Source organism: Colletotrichum destructivum, chromosome 2 (genome assembly GCF_034447905.1).
Source record: "Colletotrichum destructivum chromosome 2, complete sequence".
NCBI lineage: Eukaryota > Fungi > Ascomycota > Sordariomycetes > Glomerellales > Glomerellaceae > Colletotrichum > Colletotrichum destructivum.
In genome coordinates, this window is record NC_085897.1 from 3,252,597 (window position 1) to 3,276,615 (window position 24,019).

The following is a 24,019-nucleotide window of genomic DNA, read 5'->3' on the forward strand; positions in this document are numbered from 1 at the left end:
AGCTGATTCCAGCAGGCCCCGACCAGCCGGAGTGAGACTAGATGTTCAAGGTTCCAGTCGGGAAAGAACCGAGCAGCCATGTTTCTTTTGAATGGGAAACTCACTGTCGAGTACAGTTAGTGGTACCACGAATATTCACCAAAAAGTACCTGGGAGGGACTATTTGGTACTACTTCAACGTTCAATTAGTACATCAAGGAAGCACTCGTTGGCCAATACCTACTCTAGTCCCTATCCACTTACATAAGCTGCTCATCTAGCGGCAAGGGATGGTGGAGTAATCAAAGCGAGGGTTTCAGTGGCTCCTCAGCGCTGAACCTGGCGCTTCAAGTTCTCAGTTCCCCGGGCAACGGCACGCGAAGCGAAGGTCAACAGCGACGGCACCAACCCGATGGTCCCTCACTCCACCCCAATCACCAAAAGTTTACCGACCGTCTCGACGGCGCATCATCCCGACAACACTGAATCTCGTCGATGAGTAAGTTTTTTCTTGCGACATTCTCGTCTCGTCAGCAGCCCCTGGTTTGTTTAGGCATCGTTGATTGCCCTACGAACTTCTTTTACTGCATTTTGTTTTATTCGCACATGAACATTCCGCAAGACTGGTAAGTAAACAAAAACTCCCCCACAGATTTGGTGCCGCTTGCCTTGACCGCTCGGTTCTTGTGGCCTCGTGTACTTGATGCTTTGAGCGGCACTTGGACTATACTTCTTCTGCTCTTTCAATATTGCTCGATAGTACATGTTCTCATTCACCATTCTTCCACCTGCCGTTTCTCCCCTCTTGTGCTAACCAATCGCGCGCAACAGGCCCTTCCTCTCCATCGTCCAGGGACAATCTTGATTCAGCAGTACAGCTTTCGGGGTTCTCATTCTCTTGAGACTGCAACGATCACCAAGACATCTGAGGCCACAGCCATGGCCCATAGGTTACTGGCTAAAGGGGGTGTCGATTTGGAGGCCCTGTCGCCCCGGGACGCCAACGCCCAGCGCGTACCCAAGGCAATCGAAATGAAGACGTCTAAGCCCGTCGTCCAGCTCAAGGCTGCGAAGGACAAGGAACCACCACCACAACCACCCGCAAACGTCGAGGAGCCTCCAGCAAACGACCGTCCCGATGGAGCCGTGTACCAGATTGGCAAGATGCTCGGCAAAGGTGGCTTCGCCGTATGCTACACAGGGTACCATCTGCCGGAGCGCAAGAAGTACGCTCTGAAGATTGTGCGGAGTCAGATGCCGTCCAAGATGCAGCAGAAGGTTGGTTGTTTCCCAGTGTGCTGTTTTGCGACGCCCGGTTCTAAACTTCCACGTAGTTCCAAACCGAACTCCAGATCCACTCGAAGATGAACCAGAAGAACATTGTGCAATTCTTCAGGGCTTTCTCGTTTCAAGACTGCATGTACTTGGCTCTCGAGCTCTGCACCAACGGCTCTCTCATGGACATGGTCAAGAAGCGCAAGGGTTTGACCGAGCCCGAGGTTCGTTTCTACTCCGTGCAGGTGGCTGGAGCCATCAAGTACATGCACGGAAAGGGCATTATCCACCGAGATCTGAAGATGGGCAACATCTTCCTCGACCATCGCATGAACGCCAAGGTCGGCGATTTTGGACTGGCTGCTCTGTTGGTTACCGGCCGGGATATGCAGACCATAAGAAGGACCACTCTGTGCGGTACGCCCAACTATATCGCGCCCGAGATTCTCCAAAAGGGGAAGAAGGGGCACGATCACATGGTTGACATTTGGAGTCTGGGTATCATCATGTCAGTACACTCCGACTGAAACCGTGCGTTCTTCCGCTAATCGAGACAGGTTTGCCATGTTAACATCAAAGCCACCATTCCAATCGACGAGCACCGAGGAGATTTACCGCCGAGCGAGAGAACGAGACTACGAATGGCCGAACCCAGAGACTTCGCAAAAGTACATCAGCGAGGAAGCTAAGGACTGCGTTGCCACGATGCTCGAGGACGCAGATATGAGACCCGACCCAGACGTCATTGTTCAGCACCCCTTCTTCACCTGCGGCTACATGCCGGTGGAGTCCGACATGACGACCAGGCTTCTTACCCTACCGCCTGACGGCTCCGAGTTCTACGCCAACCGTATGAGCTCTCAGCTGCAGGCGGTCAGCAAGAAGAACATGGAGAACATGTGCAGGGAATGCGGAGTCGGCCCCTGGGCCCCAGTCCAGGTGGTTCACACACAAACCTGGAAAGAGATGGCTGCGGAGGAGAAGTCCGGCTTGACGCCTCTGATTCCTTTAGGAGAAGATGTTGTTTACAGACCATTTGACGACTGGCTCCGCGAGAAGCGCCACGCCCGCGCCCTTGCTGCTTCGTCGGCTACACGCTCCGACGTCACATCAGAATCCCACCTGAGCGGTTCGCAAACTGCGCCGACAGGCCTGCTGCGCCAGCCGCCTCAGAGCTTCGCCGCGCAACAGAGGGCCCAGAACCGTCCCCCTGCGATGGCGAACACCACGAAGTCACGACCTCAACCAGAGGCGTCCTCTCAGCCGGCGGAAACGGCACGCCCGTCATCGGTCAGACAGCATAGTGCGCCGGAGACCCGAAAGAACCCTTTTGCCGAGCCTCCCCTGAGGAAGTCTACCACGGTGCGGAGAACGCCGCTTCCGACAACGCAGTCGGCAGGGTCTCTTCCCAGCCAGGCGATGGCGTCTGAGAGCTCTAGCCAAGCCACAGTCACCATGACCGGTCTTATGGATAACCTTAGAATCTCGTCGGATCAAACCGAAAAGGCATCTCTTTTTAGTCCGAACGAATGCGCGGAACCCGTGGCAGGCTCCAAGCCGGATGTTGTCCTCGAGCGACTCCGCCGGCTCCAGACCGAACTGGAGCGTGCTCTCAACGCTCGTACTATGGCCATTATCTCGTCAAAAGATACCACCCCGCCCCATCCCAACGTGGTTGTCAAATGGGTGGACTACACGAACAAGTTTGGGCTCGGTTATATTCTGAACGACGGCGGCGTCGGCTGCATCTTACGGGATATTCCCACCACGGAAGGCAACAAGACCCTCACCCTGCCGTCGGCGTGCATGCTCGTCCGTGATGCCGAGCGTCATATAGAGCGACGACACGACGAATCGTACCCCGAAAGACACCAACCACTGCCGCCCAGACAAGACATTCACTTCTATGAGAACAATGGCGAGTCAGGCCTCGCCCGAGTCTCTGTTTCCTCGAAGCAGTTCCGCGTGCCGGTCTACGAGGACGGCACGCCCGGGAAGCTGAACCCTGGAAGAGACGTGTACGAGCACAGAAAGCGGGAGCGCGTCATCCTCTGGAAGAAGTTTGCCAACTACATGATTGCCTATGGCAGAGACGAGCCGGTACCAGCCGAGGAGACCGTTCCTCGTCCAATGGAGTTCTCTGTCAACAACTCTCAGCCCCCAGACCTGGTCACCTTCTACCAACGTTTCGGTGATGTTGGCTGTTGGGTCTTCGGAGACGGACATCTCCAGGTAAGTTCCCGTGATATTACTCTGATATGACAAGCGCTAACGACCACCTAGTTCAACTTTCCTGACCACACCAAGATTGTTCTGAACGCTGCAGGAACTTGGTGTCACTTCTGGCATCTCCCCATTGACGCGGCTCAGAACCTTGCCACCACCGGCAGTCTCGGAGCTGCTGCTCTTGATGAGAGAGCTATGCTGTCCTACCCGCTGCAGACGCTGTTAAACTTCCAGGCGAAGCCCGCGGCATCCCGCTCTACTCGCACAACCACCACATCACGTCGACGCCCTGAGATCCCTGCAGAGCTCCAGGGCATTCCAGTCGCGAACGATTTCCGTCGCAAGATCGAGTTCATCAAGAACGCGGTCAAGGAATGGGTGACCAACGGCGGTCTGGGTAATAGCGCTATGGACCGTGACCACAGACTGCGCTGGGGCGGTTACCGCGAGACTGTCATGGGCAACAGCTTTATCAAGGGTGTCTGGGTGACTGTCGGTGCCCGATGGGGTGACAGCAGACTGTCGGCCTACGTCGACCCCGCCAACCCTATGGAGATGGGAGAGGAGATTGACGAATCCAAGAGACGGCGCCACTGAGAGAGAGAGAGAGAGAGAGAGACTGCATGAGTGTATTTTGATGGGCTAGAGGAGTTCAGGGTGAGCCAGGAGCGAGGAAGTGGGCTTTCTGCATTGTTACGCATATCATGGATAATTATATTTCAGCCAGCCCGGCTCGCCCGGCTGGTGCTCACGAGACCATGCCATGGCCGACCAACGGGGGCGGCTTTCGGATTGGGCATGTTTTGGAGTTTTGAGGTCTTTGCGGACATAACAACGGCGTCTTGGGGGCGTAATACAGTGTTGTGACTAGTGCGTCAAAAGCGTCCACCATGTGGTTGGAAGGTAATGTGACATGGCTTCGTCGTCTTGTGCTCTACTTAACTCGAGTGACCTCGACCATAAGTCGGTCGAAGCATGGTATGGTAAATGTGGACATGGGTATCAGAAACACCCTTGGACATATCAATTTAGAGAGAATTGCGGCTCTATAATGATGTCCATAAAGTGCAGAAAACCAACTTGTCCACGAAGCTTTTATGGAAAAGACGATGACGGATACAAAGATTCATTCAGCCCAGCGGATCTCGGGATTACGTGTTTGTCTGATTTTTCGTTTCGGCTACGGGCCACACAGCATGAAGAAAGGGAGTGCTTGTCTAGAACTGGGCGTGCCAGCCGTTGAAGCAATGGCGGAGAGCTTGACAACATGGCTTGGGACATGCCTCGTTACATGTTGACGCTGTTTGTCATTGTTCATGTCTTGCTGCCGGTAATATTTGCGTAGTTCAGGACGTGCAACAGTGTCTTCCTGCCTCCAGACACAGACAAATCTTGGAATGTGACGTTTCCTGCGAACCAGCCAGCCACCATCGATAAATGCCCATAAGTAAGTAGTAAGTGAGTTCTTTTGGGCCATTGGCGTCTGCTATATGAGGCACACACGGGTAACGAACGGTGGCATTGTCTTTGAGCCAGAACATATTCCATGTCTACAGCAATCTCGCCTTCCATCGAGACGCTCGATGCAAGGAAGGTGGTCCCAGAAGGACATGGAACCACAATTGGCGCAGTCACAGGTGGCGTAGATCATCACATTCGATTCTTCCTCAGACTGAATCCATATTGGTTCATCGAGATGCTCTCCCTGGTTATGTTTCCGACATTTCGTTTGGCCACGACGGTGACCACGGTTCCGTTTCCAAAAGAACAGAAAAGGAGGAGGCAGCTGAGCGGTCTATAGATGATGGTACAACAACTGCGAGCGCTTGACCTTGTTCCGCCTTTGCTTTGCTCTTTCCACTCCTGGGAAGTTTATTTGCTAGCGCACAGACCCGCATACTCTTACTACCAATTCTCATCCACTCCCATCTCAACTCTCATCCAACACCCATATCACCAATGCTGGAAACCGACAAAATCGCACAAGAAATGCACCTAAAAGAGTCTCCGGAACTTCCAACCTGTTGCCCCGACATGGTTTCATTAGGAAAAGGCCTATATAAAGAGTTGATTGACACGGGACTAGAAGGAGTACCTGGCTTACTTACGGTGGGCGCAGAGTCTCACCATGTCTGAGCGAACTCAATCAACATCGCCCCTCCATCCACCCACCAACCAACCACCCTGCGTCATACACCAAAAGAAGTGTTCGTGATGGCTTCAAAATGAAAAAAAATGACCCCCACCCGATTTGAACGGATAACCTTTCGATGACATTCCAGAACTGGAGTCGAACGCGCTACCGTTGCGCCAGAGGGCCGGTTGTGAGATTAGACGCCCGCATCCGAAGATGGGGAGGTGGATGCAAGTGGACACATTCTGCTCATTTATGTAGTACGAGAGAGATTCTCTGCGCAACTGCGGGGATGAGAATTGTCTCTTTTGGGCTAAGTCAGGGGATGCGTGGTTATGGAGACTCCAAGGACCAGCGCGTTTGCAGGGTTTTGGGGAGGGGGAGAACCTCAGTCTGGACAACTCGACAACTATCCAGGTGGGTCGCGAGGGCTCGATTAAGCTACCTTCGGCCGACTCAAAGTCGGAATTGCCGTGACTGAGTTGAGTATCGTCTTGAGATGTCTCCGGTGGCTGAATTGCTACATAGGCTAACGTCATGATGTGTCAGGTATAGCATGATGGAAGAACCGAGTTAATCTTGCGTCAACACAGTCGCTGCGGTGTTCTATATTAAGCTTTGATCTATGCTTCGAAAAGCACCCACCGGCTCTCTGTTTTTCTCCGAAGCTACTCCGCCTTGTTCCTAATGAACATGGGGCTGGTGATGACCTTGCCGCCCGAGTGCTCCCTTCCAACAAAGTAAACAGCTCGGCTGTGGCCGGTGGAAGGAGAGCCACCGGTCACCGGAAATCTACCTTCAACTCTCCTGGGCAGCGGCACATCCAGCAAGGTCTCGACGGAGACGAAGAGCTCTGCGCCACCGCGGATGTCCTCTTTTCTTCCACCCGGCCTTACGGCTTCTTCCTTGCTTACAACCAGGTCGAACTGCGGCTGGGACTTGTGTGGATTGCCCTTGAGAACGTCGCCGACTTTGACATATCCGCCCAAGTGTCCCGACACTCTGATCGTGGAAGGTACGCCAGAGTTTTCGGCCAGGAAAATGTCAACGCCATCAAAGTCGCCGCTTGTGCGTGTGTCAAAGATGACCTGCGAATCGGACACCCGCTTCACAACGTCCTCGCCGTTGTCGGACACGCCTCCAAACGATTGCACATGTGTGACGACGGCGCCGGGAACGAGGATCGAGCCTTGCCAGACTGCCTCACGGTATCTGTCATAGACGCGCGCGCCGCCCCATTTAACACGGATCTTTCTCGGTGTCGACCCATCCGCGTGTTCTGATGCCTCCTGTTGGAGGTCGCGATGGAAGATTCGTCCACTGGCGTCCCAAGCTTCGACCGATGAGAAGCCGCCCGAACCATAGAAGCGATATGTGAGCGCCACAGACTCGCCTAATTTCACAGTCACGTCGTCACCCTGAAGCTCGCCATTGCCTGTGCTGACCAGGCCCACGAGTCGCTCTCCTGTTGTGGCAAACGTCCTACGCCCGCGGAGCGCCTTCGCGATCTCGCCGCGTTCCAACCTATCGGCCAGCACGCCGGTCAACCCGCCCTTCGTGCCGAAAACAGCCGTACCCGGCACCCCTCCGCCGCACCGGCCCCGATGCTCGTCCGAGTTGGCCGAAACCCCTAGCTCCCATCCGCGGGTCACGGCGTCGCGGAGGAGCCACTCGAACAGGCCCCACGCGCTGCCGATCTCGAGCAGACGCTCCAGTTGAGGGTGGTGCCAGGCTAGGTTACACCTCCGGCCGCCGACGTGGGGGATGAGGAGGTGCGCTTCTGGCGAGTGGGCGTAGGTGGCGTACACTTCGTCAAGGGGCCAGGCGCCCGGCAAGAGCTCGGCCGGGCCATCTTCGTTCCACTCGAAACTCCGCGCCACGTTGCCGTTCTTGTCAAAGGGGAACTCGGGACGGCTCGTGTCCGGGTCGTCCAGGAAGACAACATTGTGGTCCCCGCCCGCCGCCGAGTTCCCGCACCATTCCGTGCCGGGGAACACGACGAACTCGCCCTGGGAGTTGACCCTCTTGATAATCTCAAGCGTCTTCTCCCAGCGCTCCTTGGTGATGTTGAAATCGTTGGCTGTGTACCCCACAACGTCGAGACCGGCAATCTGCTGTGCGTATGAAAAGTTGTACGTTGTCGAGTTGGTGCCGACGGTGTCGTCTGAGTGGACGTGGAGGTCTGCGTACAGTGGCCGAGGGATGGGAATCGACGATTCGACCGAGATGTACTCTTGTGTTTCAATGACGAAACCTTCGTGATTGAATATCGTCACTGACAACATGTAGTCCCCGTCCGAATCCAGAGTCACGGCATCGTTGGCGACGGTCCAGCCTTGGCTAGGGAAGGGCAGACGTCGCTCCCACACTGCATCAGAAGAATCTTCCTTTTTGACGGTCACTCGACTCTCCAGCCCGTCAACATCGGCCGTCGCGTTGCCCCATACATCTTCCGTATGGATATGGATGGGAAACGCCACATCGGCTCTGACGAGGCGAGGCGTGATGGCCTTGACCCGAGCAACGGGTCCGGGTCTGATGGAGAAGGCGATGTCTGGCTTGATCGGCGCAAACCGAGATGTTCCCACAGGGTCAATGTACCATCTCATCAAGAATTCGTCCTCGACAAAGGTCTGCACGCGTGTGCCTCGCGAGCCCCAACGCCTGTCGCCGATGCGGACGGTGATCCTGTCGCCAGGGTTCATGTAACCGTCGACGATGTCGATGATGATGGCCTTTTGGAAGGGTCTCTCGTGACCCTTCTGGTCGAAACGAACGGCCAGCGACTGCACCGTCGCCGGCGTCTGGCCATCGTGCAGCGGGCCGGGTATGTACTCTGCCGAGACATAGTTGTCCTGCCTGGGATCCGAGGTCTGGAACAGGGCCCAGTCAGAGTAGAACTTGAATGTGCCCTTGATCCAAGCCCCGTCGGCGAGCCCGCTGGCACCAATTGTATACTCGGTGATGATTTCGGTCCACTGGCCTGCCACGAGCGTTGAGGTATCGCACTTCAGGTCTCCGAGGAATGGCAGGCTCTTGGTGTACTGATACAGGCCCTTGGGGGCAAAGTACTGGCCCGCCAGGCCTCGGAGCTCGTCATCGGAGAGCGTCTTCATTCTTATTTGATAGCGGCGAGGCCGGATGCGCAGGTGGTGTAGAGTAGGAATCGATCAGAGGTGTACGTAGTTGGTATGTGACTTTCGGGGTCCTACTTTTCTACTCCTTCATTCTCCAAATACTTGTCAATCGCTCGGCCGGAGTCGAATGGCCTTCCCCACAGCCGGAAGTCTACCGACGTCGGGCCTCAATGGCACTGTATCTTTCTGATGATCAAATCCACCGAGAGGATGGCGTGATCCTGTCAATCAGAATTAAGCATATTCTTGCGGGAATAAGACACTGGATCTGAACCCACCGTCCCGTTACGATCGTACACAAACAAACTCGAGCTTGCTTAGAATCTGCGTGGGAGCAGAGCTTGCAAGATTCTACAGTGTGTCGTCTAATTTGGCTCCTATGATGATTGTTGATTCGGATGAGTGCAGACAGGGCGTAGGGCTGTCCCTGTGCAGTCACGAGCTCTGTATCCTAGGAAGTGGAAGCAGATATCGACCCCCCGTCTGAGTCAAGCGTTTCCGCCCACATCACCAAGTGCCGATCCCGAAAAGGTGTGATAGTAACGCGAAGCCTACATATGGTAGTCAGGCCTTGTCGGATTCAGTCCGACTCTTCCTGACCCGCACAAAATCACGCAATTCTCTTGTCCTCAACCGCCTGTTGCTCAGTCCGGGAAGGGCCAGAAAGGGAAGATGTCTGGAATATCCCTAAAGACGAGATTTTACTTCCAGAGACAACGGGTCGGTTTCTTGGCTTGCGTATGTCTTGTAGCTGGCCACATTAATTCCATGCCAACGGTATCCGCTGTTCACAAACTTCGACCACGACGTGTTGATGAGCTTCTATTACGAAGTTACTCAATGATCCCGTCCAGCCAGTCGTACATCACCCAACTGAGCTAATGCGGGATTCGTCTTCTCGTCTGACAGAAACCATGGCCTCCAAAGATACTGCGGCACCTGAGCATCATGCAACCGTCACCCGAGACGACAATTTCAAGGTTGACGTTCCTGAAATTGACTGGACGCCAGAAGAGGAAAGGAAGGCGAAATGGAAGTGAGTTATCGAAAAAAGAAAAAAAAAAAAGTCGAAACTACTTTAATCACACACAAAGAGGCTTCTAACAAACCGTAACACCCCAGGTTGGACCTCATCATCATGCCACTCCTCACACTCGGCTTCTTCTGCCTGCGTAAGTGCTCTTTCAAGCAACCCCGCCCCCAAGCTCCCCAGGCTATGAGACTGACAGATGGGCGCAGAACTTGACCGGGGAAACATCGCAAACGCCATCACAGACACGTTCATGGAGGACGTGGGAATATCGCAGTTCCAATTCAACGTCGGCCAGCAGTTGCTGTCGTTGGGAATTGTGCTCTTCGAGATCCCTTCCAACATGATCCTTTACCAGGTCGGCCCCGGCAAGTGGCTGACCCTCCAGCTCTTCCTGTTCGGTTCCGTCAGCACGTTCCAAGCGTTCCAGAAGAACTACGCGAGCTTCCTGGCGACGCGATTCCTCCTCGGCGTCACGGAGTCCGGATACATTCCGGGAGGGCTCTGGACGCTCTCGACGTGGTACACCCGCAAGGAGACGGCAAAGCGGGTCATGGTGTTCTTCTTCGGCAACCAACTGGGCCAGGCGTCGGCCAAGCTGATAGCCTACGGCATTCTGCACATGAAGGGCGTCGCGGGCTACCCAGGATGGTTCTGGTTGTTCGTCATCATGGGGGCTTTCACCATGGCCAGCGGCATGGTCCTAGGCTTCTGTCTCCCGGACGCATTCCACAACCCTCACAGCTGGTTCGTCCCGCAGCGTAGCATCTTTACCGCGAGAGAGCTCCATATCCTGCAGAGGCGTGTGATGCTCGACGACCCCAACAAGGAGAGAAAGAGGCAGCACATCGGCCTCGCTTCGTTCAAGAAGGCGGTGAGTCGAGCCCGCGGTCAAAAACGCGTTTGAGAGGGGAGTGTCTATACTGACAAGGTCGTTGCAGTTCTCTAATTGGCGGATCTGGGTGCACATTTTCATCACGCTCGGAAACAACGGGCCCTTCCGGGGATTTGACACGTACGGCCCGACCATCATCAGGAGCTTCGGTTTCCCGTCGCTGACGAGCAACGCGCTCGCCGCCGTGGGCTTGTTTCTCCAAGTCCCCATGTCGTTTGCCTTCAGCTGGGTGTCGGATCGCTTGTAAGTCTGCGGGAGCTGTCCGGTGCGGGAAAAGGGACTCCGACTAACGGTTAACCTCAAGTAACAAACGGGGAGAGACCACCATCGTCGCGATTGGCATGCATATGTTCGGCTACATTCTCAACCGAATCTTCACCGAGATCAACAACCGTGGCGTCCGATACTTCGGCGTAGTCTGGACGCAGATCTTCGCTTCTTTCCCCCATCCCCTCAACATCACGTGGATGTCCCTGACTTGTAACGATTCCGAGGAGAGGTCCTTAGCCATGGCAATGTAAGTAGTGTGTGCTGTAACGTTTCGTTTGGATAGCCCGCTGAGCAGACCGGCCAGGATCATCATGAGCGCGAACATCGCGGCCATCTATGGCGCGCAGCTCTTCCAGGAAGACGACAAGCCTCGCTACCGCAGAGCATTTGATTCCAACATCGGTATCCTGGCCTTTGCCCTGGTGCTGGCCGCCGTCAGGTATGGCCATGAGCTCTTCCAGGCCAGGAGAAGAAGAAGAAGAAGAATGTCCGTGGCTTGAGCAAGAGCACCACGCATGTAGCCGTCCATCCGCCTGATTGGGCTGACGTAGGCGAATACGTTATTCATCCGCATAGCCAAACAAGGCAAGTTCTCAACTATTTATGTATCGCATCTAGCTTTGTGTATCCACCTCTTCGAAACTCTCGCCCGCGTCTATGCCCGGTCATTACCATTACTCATATGTATGCTATACTCGATGTGCAACCCAGTGCCCGACGCCCCGACTCCTACGCGATACTGGGAACCCAACGTGTATCTGCCGCCCATGGTATATACAAACCCCGCGCACTTATTCTATCCGGCATGACTATACCCATCATCCGTCGCCACAATGTCGTGCCCGGCCCCTACTCGGCATCGTCGCTGCTGGACTGGCTCTCCTCCGACTCTCCGTTCGCTACCCTGTTCGGTGGCGTCCACCGCTTGACGTCCTCACATCCTTTGGGCACGCGACACTCGTCTCTTGCGTCGCAGGTCTTCCAGAGCACCTCGCGGACCTCCTTGAACACCTGTTCGGGGGCGTCCATGGCCCAGATGACGTCAAGATGCTCGTACTCAGGAATAACCTTACTGTGCACCACGTTGACGTGCGGCTCGCGGCCTCGCTCGAACCTCCGAAGGAGTTTCTTGCCGTCGACGAGGTCGTCGTTCCCGGCGACCCAGAGGGCAAAGGGTGGCGCTTGTTCGTTATACCATGCGGTCGACCCCTTGGGTCTACGGGTATACTCGTCCAAGGTCCTCTGACTCATCAGGCCGTCGGCGTCGTCGGCCCGGAGAGTGTGGCAGTCGTTTCCATTGACATGGTCCTCCTTCTCCTCGGCGCGGACGTCCTCTTTGGTGGAGAGGATGCATTTGTGTCTCGCAAAGCACTCTCTTCCGAGCCACCAGCGCATGGATTCGGCGCTGACGTACACAGGTGCGAATTGGAACATGCGGTCTCTTAGGCCGCGATCCCACCTCGTGTCCGTCCAGTCGAACAGGAAGGAGAAGACTTTGTACCCGAGCCACCCGTAGACCTTGGGGTGAAGAAGCTGGTGCACCTGCATCATGAAGGGGATGAAAGCGTGGATGCCGAACATTAAACGGAACATGCCCGGCGTGATGATCCTCATGAACTTGAAGTACATCTTCCCGATTAGGGGCCCGGCGTAGGCAGCCGGCGCCAGAGCGCAGAAAACCGTCAGCTTCTCGCCCAGGTCTGGCCGTTGCTCCTTTGCCAGTGCGACGAGTGTCTGGGTGGTGCCCTGCGAGTGGCAGATCAAACCGATCTTTCCGAAGCCAGTTTCGTAGAGGACACGCGAGGTCAGCGCCGGCAGGTCAAACACACCCATCTGGCGAATGTTCCAGCACCACATTCGCGGGTCGGTGTACTCCAGCGAGGCGTGTTTGGGCTTAAAGCCGCAGCGGTTGTTGCCAAGCCAGACGTCGTACCCGGACTTACAGAGGTAAAATGCCAGCGAATCCTCGTCGTTCGTGCAGTAGGCGCCCGAGCTCTGGAGAAGCCCATGTATAAGCAGAACGGGAAACTTGCGCTTCTGGCTGGGGTCTTTGAGCTTCCTCTTGGAAGGGGTGAAGATTTGGGGCCCCCTGTCTGATCTGTCGTCCTCGCTCATTCTTGTGTATTCTTCGGGGTCGTATACATGCCACAGGTCGATGATGAATCCGTCTTCGGTCTGAACTTGTAACTCTTCTACATCGAGGCCGACGCGACGAGCGTAGTATCCAACGTCGCAGACTATCGGATCGGGCCCGCCTTCCGTAGGGACGAATTCATCAGCGATCTCCCTGTCTTTGTCCAGGCTGTTGCTACGCTTCCATTTCCTGTTCTCCTCCTCGCGCACTTTGGCCCTGCGCGCTTCCTCTTCGAAGAACGGCCTCTTCTTGTCTGGGTTCTGCAGAGTCAAGCGGTAGAAGATACGGCGACACAGTGGTGGTATGCTTGTGAAGAGTGCACCGAGAACAATGACCCCAAGAAAAGCCAAACTCAAGAAGAAGGCCGAGATGCGGAACACCATACAATGCAAGTCGCGAAGTAATGATGGTGGCCCGTAAAGGGGCAGGGGGGGGAATAGGGGGTTGGTGTGTGACGGCGGCGTTTGGCGACGAAGGGAGCCTTCTTCCGATTTCTGCATCGATTTTCCGTTCGTGTCTGTGGGTAGCGAGATGATTCTTTCCTGTCCATTCGAGGCTTCTTTTCCGGTATCGATCTCTTCTTCAGTGTCGCTCCCTTGCTTGATCTTGACTACCGCAGGACCATCTTGAAGTTCTTCCTTGAGCACGTTCAATTTGTGCGCCTCGACGAGCGGCACACCTGGAAGCCTGTTGCCCTCCGATGTGATGATGATAGGGTCTTGGGGTGTAACGAATCGAGCTTCGACGGCGACCTCGGAATCGTTGTTCTGGTGGCTCTGGAGCGACAACTTCTCGGCTTGCTGGGCAAACTCGATGGCGGTGTGTGCGACGCCCTTGTCGTGTAATCGGTCTCGGTGGCGAACCGGAGACTGGGAAAGGGTACCCATTTCGTCGGGAAGTGTTGGCAGCCGCGAAGGAGGCTCTCAAGCGTCGCAAGAGTCGCGAAGTGTCGACGTTCGCTAGGACTCGGCGGCTGAAAAGGGGAGGCGTGGTTGCTTTCTTCCGCGCGACAACAAGAGCATGCGAGACGAAGATGGGAAGAAGGCAATTGAAGTGGAAAGTTGCATGTCAAATCGACAGGCACCATAGGGGGGCAGTCGATGCGGTCCAAGAAAGTAGAGCGCAGATCCAGAAGTAGGGGGGAGAGGGGTGAGAGGGTAAATTAGGGGTGTAATCATAGGCATAAACACACTAACATCACTAGGCGGAGTGCGGGAGAGCAGCCAGAACGGTTCGGTTGGCTGGTAAAATAACAAGGGAGAGGCAAGCCAAGTACAGTATTCGCGGCGGGAGGGGGGGCAAACAAAGATAACAGGAAAATCATGCTGGCCAATGCGAATATTGCAGCCAGTCGTGAACCCCTGGTCTGACGACGACGACGATGATGATGATGAGGTTGGTCAAATGCGGGCCGATGGCAGCGGTCTCGACCCTGTCAACGTCACACCAGATCGGAGCAGCTCATCCCATCCGAAATGCGAAGAATGCAGTTATTGTCTACGCCCACGAGGTCCAGCCGCCGCCTGTGGGAGACTTTGCTAGGCCTCCCCCCCAGTAGCCAATGTCCGCCTGCTTGCCTCCCTGTCATTTGCGGCTGGCGGTTGTCCAGACCTAGAGGCGCTGAAGAACGGGCCAAACGTCGCCGGCTACGGTCTCACAATTGTCGGGCCAGAGACACTAGTGTGTCCGTGAGTTGGTATTTGTAGGTACAGGATGGGTGCTGAGGGTGTGGCTTGAGCAGGGAGGAGCCCCGCTTGCGTCATTGCTGTGTTGTTACTCGGAGCATTTGCTCAATGGAAGGTGATGATTGGACCCCTGCGGTTCTGTGAGCGGGAAAAGCATGTGACGATCCCGCCTTCTGTCTTGGAAAACAAGCATCATGGAATTGAAGTGGATGTATCCATGCTGACAGCATCACCAAAGCGGGCATCCAACGGTCATCGTGAAGCATTTGTTGCCGTACACAAAATACAGATACACACTACTAGGTACGAGCCATAATACGTACTGCATCATTGGAGGATGGGTGTATCGCGCCTCGTCTGCCAATCATATAGCCAGTTTATTTACTGCGGCTGTAATGAACTTTGCCCAACAATATTCATAATTTTATCCGAAAATAGTGGCAAGGACTTAAACACGGTGGTGCCAACTACCCCAGGGCAACCCAGCTGTGACGGCATAGAAGAAGCGGAGTCCTCCCTTTCTGTGCCCTCAATTCGATTCTGCTTCCTCGACAAATTACGTTCATCGAGACAAGTTCCCACGCCCATGGGTCGTCATCTAGTGTGAGTATGGTTGGACTTTGCTTCCGAGCAAGAGGCGCAGTTTGGCAAGATGACAGCAGGCTTTGTGGTAGCCACATTGCGAACACTGGCCAAGAGCTTGTGTGCTACGGTTGGGTACCTCTTCTGTCTCCATTTGCTTGTATTAGAAGTTGTAAGGGCCCGTCTAGATACTGTGCTCCTGCGCGTCTGGCGCTGCGTCGTCATCCTTGGCCGCCGCACTTGTCTTAGAACGACGAAACAAACACCATTGTGTGTTGCTTGCTCGGAGCTGGCCAAGGTAATTTCCAGGGTGGTGCCGATGCCGACACGGAGAGTTTTCTCCTTCGTCGTCGACCGGCATATGTTACGGAAAGTCGCCAGTGGCCAATTAATTGATCACCTAGGGACCAACACATTTACAAAGGATCGCATCAGCTCGTGAATGTGGCTTGAGGATGTAGATAGTGTGACGATAGAGGGTAAATTGACAAACTAATAAACACTACAACCATACTGGTTTTTGGTCTCTTGCCGATGACTCTTGTTTCATATTCAAGAACGCTGAATTTATTAGCGCGGAACCGAACCAGATCCAGCAGTTAGAATTAGTTACCTTAACCCCCTCCGGCAGTAAATGACCGAACATGAGCACCATGTCCCATTCTCGCGTTGTCAACGCAGTAAGATAGCTTGTATGTAAACACACAGTACTACTACCTGTGACTCTTTAGCTCCATACTTGGTGCGAGAGTTCGGTTTCCGTTATAATACGAACATCGTATGTTTTTTTGGAACCAGCCGAACCAAGACGATGAGATGGTTGTATCGCAAAAGATCCTGTATCAAGTCACATGTGTCGAAGGGGAAGACCAATAGTCTGAAAAAAAGACATAGGCTTCCAGAGCGCAATCGGACCTGGCATCGGGCGTTATTCGGGGTTGGTACCAAACAGCACATGTGCTTAGTCATAAGCTCACCCGCTCGGGCTTTTTGACCAGAACCTGCACCTCCCTCAGCTGTCTGCGTCGCCGCATCGGGGACCCCAGGTGCCCAGGTGGTTGGGGGTCGCTGTGCTGTGCCGGCTGCAGCTGGCAATAGTCCAATGCCGAGGCCTAACACCTTCTCCAAGCCGAAGCTCGACACGGCCCCGACCCCAGCCCGGCCCAGGGACCATACCGACCATATCCGTACCTCCATAGCTTAGCTCCTCAACGCGGACTTCGCGACATTGGCTCGTCAACATACACCGGCTGACCTCTTCCGAATCCCAACCCAATTGCTCGCACCCGCTCTAACGCCCGTTCATCCCTTCACTCCACGATCTCGGATCTTTGCGCCGATCACCCTGCGATGCACGTTTGAAGCGCGCCACGCTCCGCTTCTTTTAAACCGGTCCGCTTGCCCAACGATACCATGACTACCTCAGAGCTTGCGCCGCCATCGCCAGCGAGGAGGAAGAGGAGGTCGCGGAGACGTCGTCAAGACAAGCCCGCGATCACAGCAAGGCTGGTTCTGGACGACCATGATGTTAGAGGCGACGTGGGCATTGTGTCCGAGGACTTATTTATAGACCTTTTCCCCCACCTCCGTGATGGTAAGAATGCGCCTCCATCCGCCAGGGATGTTCTCACCAAGTTACTGATCCCATTGTCGCATAGCACCCTCACGTGAAGATGGCTCCGATGACGTTCACCATGTCGCAATCGCCCCTTGGGAGCCGACCCCGTCCTCGACCGAAACCGCTTGGACGGTGGTGCCTGTAGTCAAGTCCACGGCGCTCAAACACTCGACCGTTCAATTTTCGCCCTCGTCCTTGTCCTTACAAAACTTTGCTACCATTCTCCAGCAGGTTGCGCCGTCAAAGCTCTCGAGCAATAGCCGCAGCGGCATCGAAATCCATATACTAGACGTCGTTGCGTTGTCGCTAGACACAGTATACGTGAGCCTCGAGAGCGAATTGACGAAGCGTTTGGAACAAGGCGAGGGTACCTTCTACCGCGACCATCCGAGCAACGCCAACGGCAAAGGCCACGCCGCTCCAGAAACCTCTGAAGCTTGCCTCATCTCCTCTTTGCGCGTGGCTCTGGGCAGCCTGAAGGTCCTTCACTCGGGCGACCTCTTCCCTCTCCCGTTACCCCCGCACCCAGTCACTCACATCCCGCCAAACCCTGGAAAGATCATGCTGTGCGAGCCCGTAAGCCAGGGCATTCTTTCCGAGAATACAAAGATCGTCTTGATGCGAGGGCGGGTACACGCGAAGCGCGGCCATACCGCTCCTCCAATCCCTCCGAACCGGAGCCTGAACGGCGTTCCTGAAGACGAGGAGGACGATACCGCCAACGATCAGTTCTTCTCGGCTGCAGAGGATAGGTACAAGACGGATGCTGCGAATACCGAGATAGACTCTGTGACTGAGACGGAGGAGTCAGAGCTTTCTGGCATTGACCAAGACGACGATCTCTCCGACGACTCCATGGATGACATGATCTCCCTGCAGGCGCCGACACTGCCTACGACTGCTGCGAGTGGTGTGTCTACGATGCAACCAGGAACCCCTATGACGATTGGAAGGGGGAGGAAAACTAACGGGGTTGCAACCCCCGCCTCTGTATTTTCCAACTACACTGCAACTACCGCTCGCCCAGACCGGCCCCGGGGCCGGCTATTTCGAGCTCAGGGGCTGATTCGAACCGTACCCGTGGACCTCCTTCACCCGAAGCCAGCGCCCGAGGACGACGACGAAGCTAGAGTTTTCGTAGACATTGCGTCCCTATCCAAGATCGGTTGCTTCTCGGGAGACTGGGTACGCATTGAGGCTGCCGAGGAGCCCCCCGCCAACGGCTTTGGCGCCTTCGGACTCGGAAGCTTCACGTCGCTGGAACCGGTGGAATCTACTTGGCGCCCCGTGAGGGTCTATGGTCTTCCCGAGGGATACTCTCAGCGCCCAGTCACGCGGATACCAAACACAAAGCACGGCGAGCGCAGGCTGTCGTTCTTTGACTCCCAACTCCAGAAGCCATCCAGTCCAGCAGCCTATATTTCTCCAATCTTGTTGGCCAATCTCGACGAACCGTCGTATCTCCGACTATCCCCCATCAAACGTGGAACGTATCAAGGAAAGGGGACCCTTCCTAAATTTACGAGCGCTTCGCGCCCTCCGTACGCCCGCGACATCACTATTCAGCACGTTCGGTCACCGGTGACCGCGGAACGAGCTTACCAGTCGGCGGTCCTTGGTGGTCTGAAGCGTTACTTTGCCCAGAAGATCCGGCTTGTACGGACAGGGGATCTCATTGCCGTACCCATCGACACACAACTGGGTAAAGCACTCCAAGAGCAGCCCAGTGGCAGCAACGGGTCCGAGGTGGATGATGTGATGGCCCTCTCGAAAGAAGGGTCGTCACGGTTTGATCAAGTGGCCTGGTTCAAGGTCGGCCACATTCAGATTTCAAAATCCGATGCCGACAATGACCAGTCCGAAGAGCTGTGGGCTAGGGTCGCATGCATCGACAGCTCATCCGTCGCGATGCACGGCTCTGGCTTCGCCACAAACCGCATACCTGCCACCAAGTGCAATACCTGGCCTTATTATCTCGGGGTCAAGAAGATGCCCACAAAAGCACCAAGCGCCTCGGCGCTGACGCTCCCTGACCAGGATCAACGTTACATCTCACCTCTCAGAAGACGGCTGCGTGAATTGCTTGCCGCTGCCACGAGTCCCAGAGCAGTACATCTGAAGATGCCGCCAGTTGCCGTTCTTGTTACCGCCACGCACCGCAATATAGGCAAAGCAACTGTCGCGTCGGAAGCTTGCGCCGATATTGGCCTGCACACATACGCTATTGACGCATACGACATCCTCAGTGAGGCAGGGACCAGCGGCAGCGACGTCAAGACAGAAGGCCTTCTGCGGACCAGGGCCGAAAGGGCGATGAGCTGCGGCCCGGAAACCACGGCCCTGCTGATCAAGCATGTCGAGGCATTGACAGCCGATCGTATGGTGTCGACCTTGAAGGAGGTTTTGCAGGATACGAGGGTGTTGATCGCCACCACCAGTGACGTTGACAAGGTCCCAGATGGGGTTCGTGGTCTCTTTAGCCACGAGCTCGAGATGGGCGCACCGGACGAAGCCGAGCGCGAAGGCATACTGAGGGCTATTGTTGAGGATCGCGGTATCAACCTCGACCCTGAAGTAGACCTCAACGGCGTGGCTCTCAAGACTGCTGCGTTGGTGGCGGGTGACCTTGTGGATGTGGTTGACAGAGCGCTCATCGCACAACGACTGCGGCTGGAGCAAATCTCGTCAAAAGCAGAAGCCGCCGGCCAGGCCGTCACGGTGCGCGATCTTCAAGTGGCCGGTGGACCGATGGCTCGGTGCGTCACCAAGGGCGACTTCGAGGTCGCTGTGGAAGCTGCACGCAAGAACTTTGCGGGCGCCATCGGAGCCCCCAAGATTCCGAATGTCACATGGGACGACGTGGGTGGCCTGAACAACGTCAAGGATGCCGTGACGGAAACCATTCAGCTGCCCCTCGAGAGACCCGAGCTCTTCGCCAAGGGCATGAAGAAGAGGTCCGGTATACTCTTCTACGGGCCCCCCGGAACCGGGAAGACCCTGTTGGCAAAGGCGATCGCGACGGAGTACAGCCTCAACTTCTTCAGCGTTAAGGGCCCCGAGCTACTCAACATGTACATTGGAGAGTCGGAAGCCAACGTCAGACGCGTCTTCCAACGCGCCCGCGACGCCCGCCCTTGCGTCGTTTTTTTCGACGAACTGGACTCTGTCGCCCCTAAGCGCGGAAACCAGGGAGACAGCGGCGGCGTCATGGACCGCATCGTCTCGCAGCTGCTCGCCGAGCTCGACGGCATGTCGGGCGGCGACGACACGAGCGGCGGCGTCTTCGTCATCGGCGCTACGAATCGGCCGGATCTGCTCGACCCCGCACTGCTCCGTCCCGGCCGCTTCGACAAGATGCTCTACCTCGGCGTTTCCGACACCCATGACAAGCAACTCACGATCCTGGAGGCCCTTACCAGAAAGTAGGTTTTTCATGCATGACTGAAACCTTGACTTTCGTACGAGTGCGCACACTAACACTTCCAACCCCCCCAGGTTCACCCTCCACCCCTCCGTCTCACTGCAGTCGGTGGCACAGCGGCTCCCCTTCACTTACACGGGCGCCGACTTCTACGCCCTCTGCAGCGATGCGATGCTCAAGGCCGTCACGCGGCAGGCGGCAGCCGTCGACGCCAAGATCCGCGACTTCAACGCGGACCGCGACCCGTCGCGCCTACCCATGTCGACGGCCTACTTCTTCGACCACCACGCCACGCCTGATGACATCGCCGTCATGGTCACCGAGGATGACTTCATGAGGGCGCATGAGGAGCTCGTGCCGAGTGTGAGCGCCGGCGAGCTAGCACATTACGAGAGTGTGAGGGCTAGCTTCGAGGGGTCGCCCGATAAGGACAAGCAACAGCAGCAACAGCAGCAGCAACGCCCCGCGGCGGCGGGCCTCAGGGCCGTGTCTGGGTCATCGGCCATGTCGAGGGGTAGTTCCAAGGGCAAAGGCAAGGCTGTCTCCTCATCGTCCAAGGGGAAGGGCAAAGCCTTGGCGTTGGACAGTGACGACGAGTACGGGTCCGAGAGTGAGGTTGCGGTGACGAATGGCAAGGGCAAGGGTAAGGGCAAGGCCATCGCCGGGTTTCAGGACGGGACGGCGAGCGACGATGACGGATTGTACTAAAAACTGCAGATATGGCACCGAGCCCAGTAGCATCGTTCAGCTTGCATATATGAGATGGGAACCACCCCTCCCCTTTTTTCTTTTGGAAAATTGAATTTCTTTCGTGGAGTGTTTTTCCAGGTGGCGGAGGAAGTTGTGAAGAGATGGACGTCTCCAGAAGCAAATACGCATTACCATACAGAAAATGGGCAACCTCCCTCCCCCCCTCCCCATTCCGGGTAAAATAGCCCTGTGTGTGTGTGTGTGTGTGTGTGTGTGTGATGAGGGGATACCGATTTCTCCATCACAAGCGTACGTACATTCCATCATCTCCACCATGGCACCCAACAGCTTCTCGCCTTGATCTTCGGCGCAACATCACTACTTTTCATTCTTGGACTCTCCTGCAGGCTTGGCTTCTCCGTCAGGCTTGGGCCCTCCGTCAGACTTGGGCCCTCCGTCAGACTTTGGCTCGGCTGCCTTTGCCTCTGTCTCCTCCTCCTTCGCCTCTGATCCCAACTTCGCCTTAGCCTCGTCCGGGTTCGTCTCGGGTTCACTTACGTCGTCGTCGCCGTCGTCGCTGTCGTCGCTATCGTCGTCGTCATCGTCGTCGTCATCCTCCGGCTGTGGCGTCTTCGTAGCGGTCTCGGTTTTGCTGGTCGTTGGGGTTTCCTTCGCTGCCGTCTGTTTCTCCGGCACGACGGCCTTAGTAGAGTCTTCGGCCGCCTCCTTTACGGGCTCCTCCTTAATGGCCTGCGCCTTCTCGACCTCGGCAATCTTCTGTGAGACGTCCTCGTCAGAGTTCTCCTTGTCGGGCTCCTCCTTGATGGTCTCGGCATTCTCGACCGCTGCAATCTCCTCCTGGGACGCGGACGCCACCGCGGCGCCCATGTGTACCGTTACGGGCTTGTCAACGTCGGAGGGCTTCCAGCGGGCCGTTGTCGGCGACTGCAGGATCTCGCGCAGGGTGTCGGGGTTCGTGGTTGTGGCGACGACGCCCCATGAGCCTGTGGTCGGGGACTGAAGGCCGGCGGGCTTGACGCTCTGGATGGAGGAAGCGCTGTTGGCACTGGCCACGGAAGATTTCCGGGGCGTTTCTGGTGTCTTAGAGGCGTCCGCCGCAACCTCAACTTTCTTTTCGGACCTGGCGGTAGCCACAGATGACGCATCGGTCTCAGGCTTCTTGTCTTCAGCAGACTTTTCGTCCTTCTTGCCGTAGACCTTATCGCGTAGCGACTGCAGCCGGAGTTCCTTAGCCTTCTTGGCTGCCTCGTCGGCGATAGAGCGGTGTGAAATTGTGGAGGAGCTGTCGGTGGAGGCTCTGGGTGTCTCGACAGACTTGTCTTTCGCGGTAGCAGGAGTCGAGCTCTCGGCCTTGGGCAAGGGAGGCGCTGGCGGAGGCGCGGGACCGGATGCGGATGCGGAGGCGGGGGTGGAGGCGGAGGCATTGCCCGACAATGTGCCCTTGGGTACCTTCTTAACGATTTTCTTCTTGATGGGTTCTTTGGGCTTGTTGTTGATGTCGGGGATCGTGAAATCGTCGTAGTAGATCTTGACGTGCTGCTTGAGCTCGCCGTATTCGTTCCATTCTTCGATCTCGGTAATGTCCTGAACAAAAGGGCGCCCTTATCAGCAAATAACCCCACACAGACGGAGGCCAGGAAATAGGGGGTTCACTCACGCCGAGCACGAGGCCTTCTTGCACAAGGCCTGGGAGCTTTCTCAGGCGACCAGAGGCATCTTTGCCGGCACGGCGGCCCCAGAGCATGCGGGCTTTCTCATCGGTGGCAATGTCGATGGCTTTGAAGGGTACGCGGTTGGCGCGGAGGATGGTTTCAAGACGAGATGTAGCGGTGACGATATGCGAGGATCCAGCGGTCAGGGAGGTAAAGATCCAGAGGGCTGGATCGGTAGAAAAGGTGGTTGCAGTCAACTGGGCCATGACTGTATGTTCGGGTTCTTCGAGACGGGGGGATGTGCGGGAGTTAGACGAGTTGCAGGGAAGAGCTTGTGAGAAGGGAAAGAAAAGAAGGGAACAGCTACTGGGAAGCTAAAGGGGGCCGGCGCGGTCAGCAAAGAGTACTCTGTACACTACGGATATCCGTACAGTATGCGTAAGATTCATGGAGTTATCGAGATGGAGACGCAGATGCAGACGGGGGACACATGGCATGATGCGGGATATGCAGGGTACAAAATGGAGCCTTGCATTACGTACCGTGGATTGAGGGTTTTCGATGTCACGTATCTGCGTTCCAGACGAGGCCGATACGGTGCGATTCGCAGGCAAGTCCGTCGGCAGCGGCGGCGGGTGATGCGAGGTTCCACGCAGATGAAACTCGAAGGGTCGTGGGAGGTTCAGGTACTATAGGTCACCGTCCTACGAATATGTGCGGTTAGACCTTCTTAGCAGCTTTGCCTTACCTGAGATCGAGGAGTGAGTGAGGACTGCGGGGGCGGGGTAATTTCGTCCAGCGAAGCCGTCCGTGTGCTTTCCAAATAGTCCCGATGCTGATGCTGCCAAAAAGGGAGGTGGTGACGATGGAAGCTAGACAGCGCAGCAGCACCTGATGGACGGTTGTTTGGAAGGGAGTAAGTGGCCCCTGAGTTGAGCTGGCAAACCTGCAAGATGAGGTGGTCAAAAGTGGAAAGCGCGACGCGCGATGATCGGCGACAGGGCGATCAGTACCAACAATGCCCAATTCCAACACCAATACCAACGCGGAAAGAACCACGCCAACTCGCGCTTAGGGGCGACAGCCGACACAGCACGCTAAAAGTCAGCCACCTGGTGATGCTCTCTCTCTGTGTCTCTGTCTCTGTCTCTGGTTTTCTCTCTGGTTTTCTTTCCGGTTTTCTTCAAACCCCCCTGCATACTACCTCGCCGTCAAAAGAGGTTGACCGCTTCTTACATCAAGCCGATCTGCTGCACCAACCACATCCCGC

General features: G+C 55.9%; 6 protein-coding genes across 6 annotated transcripts; 3 read left to right on the forward strand and 3 right to left on the reverse strand.

Moving 5' to 3' along the window:
• The first annotated feature begins 423 nt into the window (after nt 1-423).
• CDEST_03218 (Putative serine/threonine-protein kinase, active) lies at nt 424-4,345 on the forward strand. Its single transcript, XM_062919377.1, has 5 exons — nt 424-605; nt 811-1,257; nt 1,314-1,762; nt 1,812-3,486; nt 3,538-4,345. Exons 2-5 carry the CDS (start codon nt 919-921, stop codon nt 4,075-4,077), a joined length of 3,003 nt encoding a protein of 1,000 aa, XP_062775428.1. The 5' UTR covers nt 424-605; nt 811-918; the 3' UTR covers nt 4,078-4,345.
• A 1,650-nt stretch (nt 4,346-5,995) lies between these two features.
• Nucleotides 5,996-9,016, reverse strand: CDEST_03219 (Putative polymerase/histidinol phosphatase). The gene has a single exon (XM_062919378.1). The coding sequence runs from the start codon at nt 8,728-8,730 to the stop codon at nt 6,283-6,285; it is 2,448 nt and encodes an 815-aa protein (XP_062775429.1). The 5' UTR covers nt 8,731-9,016; the 3' UTR covers nt 5,996-6,282.
• A 649-nt stretch (nt 9,017-9,665) lies between these two features.
• Nucleotides 9,666-11,446, forward strand: CDEST_03220 (Putative major facilitator superfamily, MFS transporter superfamily; the record flags this gene model as incomplete). Its single annotated transcript, XM_062919379.1, has 6 exons — nt 9,666-9,787; nt 9,874-9,923; nt 9,991-10,655; nt 10,723-10,919; nt 10,981-11,193; nt 11,251-11,446. 6 exons carry the CDS (start codon nt 9,666-9,668, stop codon nt 11,444-11,446), a joined length of 1,443 nt encoding a protein of 480 aa, XP_062775430.1.
• A 348-nt stretch (nt 11,447-11,794) lies between these two features.
• CDEST_03221 (uncharacterized protein) lies at nt 11,795-14,722 on the reverse strand. The gene has a single exon (XM_062919380.1). It carries the CDS (start codon nt 13,965-13,967, stop codon nt 11,796-11,798), a length of 2,172 nt encoding a protein of 723 aa, XP_062775431.1. The 5' UTR covers nt 13,968-14,722; the 3' UTR covers nt 11,795.
• Nucleotides 14,723-16,412: 1,690 nt separating this feature from the next.
• CDEST_03222 (Putative AAA+ ATPase domain, ATPase, AAA-type, core) lies at nt 16,413-21,263 on the forward strand. The gene is made up of 3 exons (XM_062919381.1): nt 16,413-16,941; nt 17,006-20,387; nt 20,461-21,263. Exons 1-3 carry the CDS (start codon nt 16,761-16,763, stop codon nt 21,092-21,094), a joined length of 4,197 nt encoding a protein of 1,398 aa, XP_062775432.1. The 5' UTR covers nt 16,413-16,760; the 3' UTR covers nt 21,095-21,263.
• Nucleotides 21,264-21,305: 42 nt separating this feature from the next.
• CDEST_03223 (Putative SH3-binding, glutamic acid-rich protein) lies at nt 21,306-23,718 on the reverse strand. The gene is made up of 3 exons (XM_062919382.1): nt 23,292-23,718; nt 22,755-23,123; nt 21,306-22,681 (listed from the first exon to the last, which is right to left on the reverse strand). The coding sequence occupies exons 2-3, from the start codon at nt 23,013-23,015 to the stop codon at nt 21,455-21,457; spliced, it is 1,488 nt and encodes a 495-aa protein (XP_062775433.1). The 5' UTR covers nt 23,016-23,123; nt 23,292-23,718; the 3' UTR covers nt 21,306-21,454.
• Between the last annotated feature and the right edge of the window lie 301 nt (nt 23,719-24,019).

Coding starts and splice junctions, on each gene's coding strand:
- CDEST_03218 (XM_062919377.1), top strand. CDS start 919: ATGGCCCATAGGTTACTGGCTAAAGGGGGTGTCGATTTGGAGGCCCTG. Junction 1,258..1,313: donor CGTCCAAGATGCAGCAGAAG/GTTGGTTGTTTC, acceptor ACTTCCACGTAG/TTCCAAACCGAACTCCAGAT. Junction 1,763..1,811: donor TGGAGTCTGGGTATCATCAT/GTCAGTACACTC, acceptor TAATCGAGACAG/GTTTGCCATGTTAACATCAA.
- CDEST_03219 (XM_062919378.1), bottom strand. CDS start 8,730: ATGAAGACGCTCTCCGATGACGAGCTCCGAGGCCTGGCGGGCCAGTAC.
- CDEST_03222 (XM_062919381.1), top strand. CDS start 16,761: ATGACTACCTCAGAGCTTGCGCCGCCATCGCCAGCGAGGAGGAAGAGG. Junction 16,942..17,005: donor TTTCCCCCACCTCCGTGATG/GTAAGAATGCGC, acceptor ATTGTCGCATAG/CACCCTCACGTGAAGATGGC. Junction 20,388..20,460: donor CTGGAGGCCCTTACCAGAAA/GTAGGTTTTTCA, acceptor CAACCCCCCCAG/GTTCACCCTCCACCCCTCCG.
- CDEST_03223 (XM_062919382.1), bottom strand. CDS start 23,015: ATGGCCCAGTTGACTGCAACCACCTTTTCTACCGATCCAGCCCTCTGG. Junction 22,682..22,754: donor AAGAAGGCCTCGTGCTCGGC/GTGAGTGAACCC, acceptor CCTTTTGTTCAG/GACATTACCGAGATCGAAGA.
- CDEST_03221 (XM_062919380.1), bottom strand. CDS start 13,967: ATGGGTACCCTTTCCCAGTCTCCGGTTCGCCACCGAGACCGATTACAC.